A 10,202-nucleotide genomic window follows, 5' to 3' on the forward strand; every position below is an offset into this window, starting at 1 on the left:
GACCACGAAAAGTGACAAATGCACGTTAGTTCATTTTTTTAGTGAATAACAAATTGATTTTGTGTTTGTAAAAATAAATAAAACTGGTTTAGTTGCTGTTTACGGAAATCAAGGGGTAGTGGCAATGGAATGTTTGAGAACTATATAACGTGAAAATAAGTACCAAATGCTTCCGTGAATTTTCGTTGCCTACCTTACCATACCATCTATCATTATCCTTTCGATTTTTAGCAATATATTAAACGGAATTCTTAGACTTGGTTGCAACATTTGAATTATCTACAATATCCAATTCATCCATGTTGACGACCCTAAGTAAAAGTACTTTTCTTCTTCTTCTTCTCAAGCTTCCACTATTTTTCAATTTTTACCAAGTTAAAAAAGAGTTGCAAAATGTCAAACATAATCACTCTTAGATATTTTTGCAATTAATCATGCTACAGACACTGTTTACTTTATCATGGCTTTACTACAATTATTTTTCATCGATTTTGATTACTATAGTCTATAGTGACTGTAATTATATTCTTAAGGTCTCTTCTCACATCAAATTCATCATTCCCTATTGCATTGCATTTATAGAATGTGACTTCGACATATTTTTTTTTCATTCTCATGACCATGGCCCATTTCCTCTAGAAGCATACGAGTTAAGTTCAACGCTTTACTTATGCATTTGATTTTAACCCAACACCATTTATTTTGGCGCCAATCACAAAAGAAATACATCAATTGTTGGCCATCATTTCAACCTAATGTAATTATTATGCAAATTATGTTTAGCTTTGACATAACATAAATATTCAACGACTTCAACAACAAGTGTAACTCAAGAGTATACACGCTCATAAAATATTCTCCAATATTGCAACTTCAAATTTAATCGTAGATATTATACATTAAGGCATAAGGCATTTCTTTGTTTAGATAGTTACGTAAAAATTTATTAGAAAAAATGTTATACATGTATTATTAACACCATGTTGTTACATTGTTCCTTTCATGCATGGGGACAGCATCTTTTCGGTGTCCCTTTATCACATATAGTTATGAATTTGTTCAGAGGCCATTGTTCAGTAAAAGCACCTAGATATCATTTGTCGGGTGCCCCTTTAGTTGACCCAGAAAAGGCTACAAACAATACTTAGTATTTCACATCATCTTTATTTTATTTTTTTAGCACGTTGTCTTCGTTAAATACACTTTTTAATAACCTTTGTGACGAATTCAAATGGTGCTAGATCTCCTCAGCTAGCTAAGACATCCGTCGGCATATGTATTTTGAGTAGGGCTACGAACAACTTTTTTCCCTAACATTCACAAGGCAATGCAAATGTTGTTTATACTCTTGACCAGTTATTTTAGGTTTTAACCTACTCCCTAATTTTTGTAATTTCTCTCCATATTATTTTGATAAACAATAAATAATTGCATTGTATCTCTTGTATTTTATTACTGTGCACAATCAATTTTTCTTTTCTTGTCAGGAGCATAGTGACTATTCACTATTCTAAGGTGAATAAGTGGGATGTCCGGGATTCAAACTACGACTCCATCATATATAATACAATATAAAATTTAATGTAATTAATTGACAATATAAAATATTTACCACTGTATTCATAAGTTTTAGCTCAACTAACTGATTAAGATCCTTTCATGTTGAAAAACAGAGAGGAAATAATGTGAAAATCTAGGCCCTAAAAATACAAAAAGAAGATAGTTTTGAAATTTAGAAAAAGAATGTGAAAAGTTGGTTAAGGGTTAGATTGAAAAATTGAGAAAACATGAGAAGAAGAAAATTGAGGCTATTGATTTTCTTCCACTAATAAATAAATGACAAAATTGTTAGATTAGATATATGTAGTGTCCCGAGTTCGAACATGAGATTTGTTTTTAACATTAAAATTTTGTAGAAAGAATGGGAAAAAGTACAATAAATACTCAAATCATAAATTGGAAAAAGTACAAGGTATACTCAGCCCAAACAAAATAAAAAACTTATATTATAACAATGTGAGAATATCTTTATTATGTGTGTGAGTTTCATGCGATATTTGCCACTCGGTTTATAGACAAAATTACATCACATTACGTCAAAATTAAATTACCATTTTCATTTCATCAATCATCACGACATAAGAGAACTAAAAGGTTTAGCAAACTCATTCATATTCTTGTCCAAAAAAAAAACGCTTTCATATTAGTCAAAAACACACTTTAATAAAGGTTGTAGACTTGTAGTAAAGTGTTTAATTTACTCATAACGTTGAGCCTGCTTTTCACGGCAATGTTCTAATAATTACCTCTGATTTTTCGCAAGATGACTTCAATGACTTTGACCACAGACACGTATTACTGCCTCTTTAATTTGATAAGGGTTAATTATGTTTTTGGTCCCAACAAAATTGAGACCTTGTAAGTTTAGTCCTTACTTAATTTTAATAGCATTTTTTATCCTTACAAAAAATTTCTGCACTCAATATTAGTCCTTACTCAATCCAAATTTGTTTAGTTTATGCTTAAACTCTTAAGTTTTTCAACAATTTTTTACAGGCGTGTTAAGAAAGTTATTAAAAGGTCCTCCGGAAAAAATATCGCAAAAATTTGATTTCTACGTCCATATTTTTGTTACTTATATCTTAAACTTTTGTCGTTTTAAAAAATTCATATTTAATTTATTTCATGTTAAAAAATTATAGATTTTAGTAAATGAACTTGTCATAGTGTTCTAAATTTATATAAAAAGAATCGTTAAAAAATTTAAGAGTTTAAGGATAATTAAACAAAATTTATTTTAGCAGGGACTAAAATTATAAGTAAATTTTTTTTTGTAGGGATTAAAAAAACTATTAAAATTAAGTAAGGACTAAACTTAGAAGGTCGCAATTTTATAGGGACCAAAAACATATTTAACCCATTTGATAATTATCAAAGCTTGGCGGCAGGACTTTTCATAAATTGCGTATAATTTTTGTACATGTTAATTGTGGCTTTATCATCATCTTTTCTTATTGTCAATGTCTCTTATTATTTAAAGCTTTAGATTAATTGTTGTTTCCCAAGAAGCTATACATGATATATAAGCTGCATCTACTTGGCTTAAACACTTCAAGTTAATTAATTAATTTATGACGATAAGGTCATGTACTGTCCATTTTTCTTTTATGATATGATTATGCCTAAATGCACAGCTGTTCTAATTCAAGTAGTGATGACTTTCACCGTCTTATTTTGGTATAATGGAAAAAGTTGCAAACTAGGGTAGGGCCATTTGAGTGATGCGTTTGGGTCGGAGTTACCTCACATTTTTGTATTCTAGTTAAGTCAATATTGGCTCAAAAACACATGCACTCTAGTCTTAAGTGTAGTATTGAACAATTAACATCATCTATGGTTTCTCATGTGAGATCATAATTTGTATCTTCATGATTTTCCAAATCTATATGACAGATTGACTTTTTTGGATTGGTTTTGCGTGAAAATTTATAGCAGCTTTATGATGATTTATGACTTACCTTTGGTGAGTTTTGGAAGAGCTATTGAATCATATGAGACAAAGACTAATATCTCTATCCAAATATTTAAGGTATTAGGTATATGAGTCATCTATTTTGTATATGTATCCAATATTTTGTTGATTTCTTATAAGTGGGATCAACATACTGCTCAGACTTGAATCCAACCCCCACTAATGGAGAAATGGATTTTGTGTGTATATGTGCCATGCTCTTTTCAATCTCAACTCTCTGGTCACATATTGACATCTAAGATTATTTAAAATTAATTTTGTTACAGTGAAATATGAGCTATTTGATATCACATTAGCGATCGAGACTGTTTACTCTATGTAAAAATGTGCTTTTTCTATAGCGGGGAATCCAGATCCTACCAATGACTTATATTGATTGAAATATTAGATCACCAATTTAATCCTCATATGGTCTCTAATCAATTTGTAGAGTGCACTAAATTAAAATAAGTTATAAAATAGAAAATTTTCAATCAAATTGTTTGAGACATTTTTAAAGGGACTAATATGATTGATGATTTTTAATTTTACATAATTTTTTTTTATCAAATTTAGGGACTAAATCATCAACCACCTAAAATTTCAAGGATAGGTGATTTACTCTCTAGTGACTAATGAAAGGGGTACCAACTTGTGTGGGTTGTCTCTTCTCTCATTTGCTTTAATTGGTCACCTTTTGCAAAAGTAAATAGAAGGGACGTGCATTATATAAGCAGCAGAAGGAACAGATAAGCTGCTATAAAATTTGTACTGTTACGTCCTCATTGTTTAACTTTGACAGTATAATTTCCAAAAACCATCAGAACCCCAGAAAAAGCCAAGATATTATATACACACATTAATACATATACATATAAAACATATATAACCACAAATTAAAACTTATTTTAAAGCAGGTATAAATTTGGATATTTATTCTAAACCATAAATGTTATATAGTTTCAGACTTTAATCATCTGTATTACATTCATAAGATCTCTCTCTCCAATAATGTAGATTTTGTGCAGCCAATTTCAGCATGTTGGAGGGATTCAGTCACCTATACATGGATGGTGCTGCAGCAGCTGAATCATATTATGCCAGCAAAAAACAGTATCCCTTATTATACGATATGACGGGATAATATAATCTTCTTAATCAAAAATATCTGCCAGACATATATACATGAATGTGTCCTCAGGAACACACGAGCGTGTATGATATAATATAATATAATATAACTATACATTATATTATTTAATAAGTGAAGCATCGAAGAAAATGAAATTGAATTTGTAAGTATATGATGCAATGTATGGGTTTTTGTCTTTTTCATCATATTTGAGTCTTTGACCATAAGAGGACCATGATTAATTAAACGTGAAAAAATTAAAAAGAGAAAAAGGGTGGAGGTGATATAAATAAATATATAATGCTAATAATTCAATAGTTGGAGTGTTGGACAATATAAAATATTACAGCCACAAAACAAAATTAGCTTCAATCATTAATCTTAAAGAATATACCGTTATTCAAACTTTGGCTTATGAAAACAGATACATCAATCAATGGTAAGGAAAAAAAAATCCGGGGGAGGGGGTATCATATCTCAATCTCAATCTTAATCTTATGTACTATCAACACCTTTCTATATTTTCTACTTTGAACAATACAAATATATATAGGTAAAAAAAATGAAGAAAAAAAAAATAAAGAAAGAATTTACAATTCATATATGATGGAAGACATCAAAATTTGCTTCTGTTAAATCTTCTGAAAGTGATGTTAATGGATAGCTATTGAAATCTTCTATTGAATTATGAGTTTGAAGTTGTCCTTCTTCCCATGAACTAGTTCCATAATCTTCAGATTTTATAGCATTTACTTGGAACTGAAACATAGGGTCCAATTTGTTTTCTGATCCATCCCAACAAAACCCTGCATTGTTATTTTCCATCATAGTACTTCTCATTTGAGATGGATAAATAGTACTCATATTTGAGCTATTACTTGAATTGCTTTCTTTCCCTTGATCATTAATGAACAATGAGCTGAATTTTGAAGCTGAATTGTTGTCCGAAAACTCTGTCACGGACACATTTGCGTGATCTGAATTTGTTAGACTCGGCATTGAAGTGAAACAATAGCTTGAATTAAATCCGAATTGACTCTGATCACATGGTTTGTGGCTTGTGTGATCATTACTCATAGGTAAGTTATAACCAGATTGGAAATCATAGCAGAACAAAGGGTCCAATGCTTGTTTGTTGGTGAAAATTTCTCTTGAAGCTTCTGTTAAGCCATTATCATCATAGTAACTCGAATCGGTTATTAGAAATGCTGAACCATGTGATGGTATTTGCATAGGTGGTGCTGTTGTTTCTGTGATTTTGTTCTCTTCCTTAAGATACGCTTCTGTAAGAGGCTTGTGTGTTGTTGGATCAATCCCTTGCTTTAGAAGCTTCTTCTTTAAACATGAATTCCAAAAGTTTTTAATTTCATTATCTGTTCTCCCTGGTAATTGTGCTGCTATTTGAGCCCACCTATAATGTTCAAAAAAAGAAATTCATTTCGTAACTGAAGAAATATGTTTGAATTCGCAGTAAATTTGATAAAATCACAAGGCTACGATGATTTTGTCAAACTCACCGTGATTCCAAACACGATATATATTGAATCATATATTTATATATGATATATCCTTATGTTACCTATTTCCAAGGACTTCATGAAGACTGATTATAAGATCTTCTTCTTGTTGTGAGAACATTCCTCTCTTTAAATCAGGCCTCAAATAGTTTATCCATCTCAATCTACAACTCTTTCCACATCTTTGAAGTCCTGAAAGAAATTCATCAACCATGTTAGACTCTTAGTTTTGAAGAATGTAACATGATATTAACAATTACTTACCAGCTTGTTTAGGAACAGAACTCCAGCAACCAACACCAAATCTGGTTATGTGATTGAAAAGCTTTTCATCTTCTTCAGGAGACCATAAACCTTTCCTCAATTTTTGCTTTAAACAACATGAATGACGACCCATTTGGATTTGTGTGAGAAATGTTAAGTTGGTTTTGGAGGAGGAAGAAGAATAGTGTGAAGTATGAAGTGGTCACTGTCTCTATATAGCGTGAAATATTACCTGAGTGAGTGTTTGTGTCATTTAAACGTTTTCAAAAGTGGTAGAAAAATATTGTTATGTTGTGTGTGGGGTGAAGAGGGAGAGTAACTCAAACTAATTGTGTTCATTTAAAGAGAGAAAGAGAGAGAGACCTAAATCATTAATCATACTTAGGATTGAAGTTAAGAGAGAGAGAGAGAGAACACTGAGAGGAAGGTGCAGCAATCAAGTGGGTTTTACGCAATTCCTGTGCTGCTTTTGCATTGGAATGGATTGGTTTTTAAGATACAACTATTTCTAGTAAATTAACTTATTAATTAAACAATACAAATCCGGTATTTTTTCACGCATTTGTAAAGACTAATTCTTTTAATCATCTGGATTAAATGGACAACAACGCTATCTTTCAAAAAATTTAACGTCATCGTAATTTTAAAGTTGACTTCAAATTCATGATCTCGGATTAAATTAGAAGAAACTCAAATCATCTCATTCAGGTGTTTTTGGTAAACAACAAAACATAATTGTTAAGCTATTGACTCCATGTATATAGAGGGCATGTATATGAGTGAGGATAGAGTTAAGAGCTTCCTAATTTTTGATTACTTGTTAATTAAGTACTGAGTTCTAACTCTTTTCATTTTAGTTCAATTTGAAATTTAACCTCATATAGTAAAAAATAACAAGAGATATTATACATCTCTGCATGTTAAATTTAGAGCTCTTTGGGCTTTGGCGCTTTATTGGACTAATTAATAAATGCTTCAATCATGACCTCATCACATAATTGGTCTCTTAGTAATATGAATATGATATGATATCATCCTCATATCTTTTTAGAAGGTTGCGTATTATTATTAATTATTATTATTATTAATAGTGGAAAGACGGGCACAACATTTGAAGACTATCAATAGTGTGTTTTTATAAAAGTTTGATTTTGATTAAAACTAAAAATATAAATATTTGTTGCTTTAAAATTATAGCAAATCAAACTAACCATGATTATCTGTTTTAATGACACCAACAATATTACTAAAAACAATAATCTAAATTCTTATTTTTTTAATGACATCAACAACAATCTTTATTATAGAAAAAGTTGTTTAGATGTATAATTGGGATAGTGAAAAAATAAGTATAAATATACTCATCTAATTTGTTAAACGTTTTAAAAGATAAAGGAAAACTCATATAGTGTTTGTTACACTTTTATTTTAATATTTGAGTTTACTCTTATCTATTTGTTATATGTCTTATTTGTACTGAAAGTTGAGGATAATTTTGGAAAAAGAAAAAGCAAATCCAAAAGAGTTGAAACATGTTATTTTCTTTATATATAGTATATATTATTATTATTATTATTATTATTATTATTATTATTATTATTATTATTATTATTATTATTATTATTATTATTATTATTATTATTATTATTATTATTACTATTATTATTACTATTATTATTATTATCATCATCATCATTATCATTATGATTATTATCATCATCATTATCATTATGATTATTATTATCATTATTATCATTATTATTATTATTATTATTATTATTATTATTATTATTATTATTATTATTATTATTATTATTATTATTATTATTATTATTTCAAGAATTTGAGAAATGAAATAAGAGATTGAATATTTGGAGATGAGGCTTAACGGTCTATGACTTTTGTATGAATAGAAGCTACATATAGTAGCTGAAATGTTATTTTGGTAAAATAAACATTTTTATTTTAGAGGTGAAAATTGAATATCATAACATCACACAAGATACAAAAATTGAATATCATAGACCCATTGTACAAAACGAAGAAGAAATAAAAGATGTAAACCATCGAATTTAAATTGGATGGTTAAAATTGATGAGGTGTTTTATGTGACACAATGGTACCGCTAGAGCTAATGAAGTTGAATTTGTTTTACTGAAAAACTATAAGATCGACGTTTGTTATATAAGACTGAGTGTTTGCTTGTGAAAAACAAACACAAAAATAAATTAAGTGTAGAATTGATGACGATGTTGCGTCAGATTTGTGGTAATACTAGACAAAATGTATTTAGAAATGATAATCTAAGAAAAAGTGTCGAGGTAGCACCTAAAGTAGAAAAGATTGTGAAAACTAGGTTTAGGTGGTTTGACCAAGTAAAGGGAAAATATGTGGATTTTATAGTAAAAAGAGTATATCAAATTGAGGGTGGTAAATTCACTTGAGGGAGAGGAAGACAAAGAAAACTTATAAAAGAAACTATTAAGAAAGATTTAGAGATTTTTACATTGGATAAAAATATGGTATATTATAAAGCAGTAAGACGTCGTTTGGTAAGACTTGATTTGTATTATAATTATTATTATTATTATTATTATTATTATTATTATTATTATTATTATTATTATTATTATTATTATTATTATTATTATTATTATTATTATAACACATCTCTATTATCTCTTCTTTTCTCTTTTATTTTTTCTTTAATTATCCTTCCGTAGACTATGAAGTTCCAACCAAGTCCATATCATTGCATTTCAAAGCTATTGCTTGTTTTGAGCTTTGTATGAGCCTTCGTGAAATCGTCGTTCGTAACAGATTTTTCATCGAATTGAAGAGCGAGTATCGTTTATAAACTTTAATAGCTTGATTCTAAAGTAATGATGAACTTTTTGGTGTACAAAATATGTGTTGGTATATGACTCAAAATTGAGTCTTTGTGTTTCTGAGGAATCGTGACACGATTTAGCAAACGTGTCACGATTTTCTTATGCCGTGAGTATGTTTTGCAGGGTGGCAAAACGTGACACGATTTTGGGGAACCGTGACACGATTTTTGGCTTGCTGGGCAAGTTTTCAGGATAAGGTTGGTCGTACCTTGGGTCGTACGCACCAAACGTGTCACGATTTGGGAAATCGTGACACGATTTTGACAGATCTGAAACACGTTTTAAGCACTCCATGACCCATTTTGTTAAGTAAGCTTGGTGAATCTCATGGAAACCAAAGGAGGGAACTTTTAGGGTTTTAGATACTAAAGGTTGAGGGTCTTTGGGTGAGGTTCAAAGCTTCAAGATGTGAATCTTGGAGAACCAAAAGAGGGGGCTCTTGGGAAAAGGGTTGGTGCCTTTTGGGGAAGATTCATGGGGTTGGGAAACACATGAGTGGAGAGTCTTTTGTAAGCAACATGGGTGAGTCTTGTGAAACCAAAAGAGAAGATCCTTAGTGAAATCAAAGGCTAAGGGTTGGTTCTCTTTTGGGGGTTAGATTCTAGTGTTGGGAAACAATTGTAAACACCTTGGGAGAGTGAAAATTCATGAGTGTCTTGTTCATTGGTGAGATTGGGAAAATGGGTAGAAATTAGGGTTGTTCTTTGTGAGCTTGTTGAAGCTAATTTCTTGTAACCCATTTGTATCTCTTTGTAAGAACTCATTGATAGTGGATTGGAGAGATCAATCTCTCCCCCAGAGTAGGTCAAGTTGGACCGAACTGGGTGAACATTTCTTGGTGTTGTTATTTTTTTTTCTTTACTCTCTTTATCTTGTTTATTCCTTGG

At 30.2% G+C, this 10,202-nt stretch overlaps 1 protein-coding gene across 1 annotated transcript; it reads right to left on the reverse strand.

Moving 5' to 3' along the window:
• Nucleotides 1-4,986: 4,986 nt before the first annotated feature.
• Nucleotides 4,987-6,910, reverse strand: LOC146901697 (uncharacterized). The gene is made up of 3 exons (XM_085735168.1): nucleotides 6,425-6,910; nucleotides 6,223-6,352; nucleotides 4,987-6,054 (listed from the first exon to the last, which is right to left on the reverse strand). Exons 1-3 carry the CDS (start codon nucleotides 6,555-6,557, stop codon nucleotides 5,241-5,243), a joined length of 1,077 nt encoding a protein of 358 aa, XP_085591294.1. The 5' UTR covers nucleotides 6,558-6,910; the 3' UTR covers nucleotides 4,987-5,240.
• Nucleotides 6,911-10,202: the final 3,292 nt, after the last annotated feature.

The sequence above is a fragment of the Medicago sativa genome, chromosome 8, assembly GCF_051527215.1.
Source record: "Medicago sativa cultivar Bolivia chromosome 8, Bolivia_mono, whole genome shotgun sequence".
Taxonomy (NCBI): Eukaryota; Viridiplantae; Streptophyta; class Magnoliopsida; order Fabales; family Fabaceae; genus Medicago; species Medicago sativa.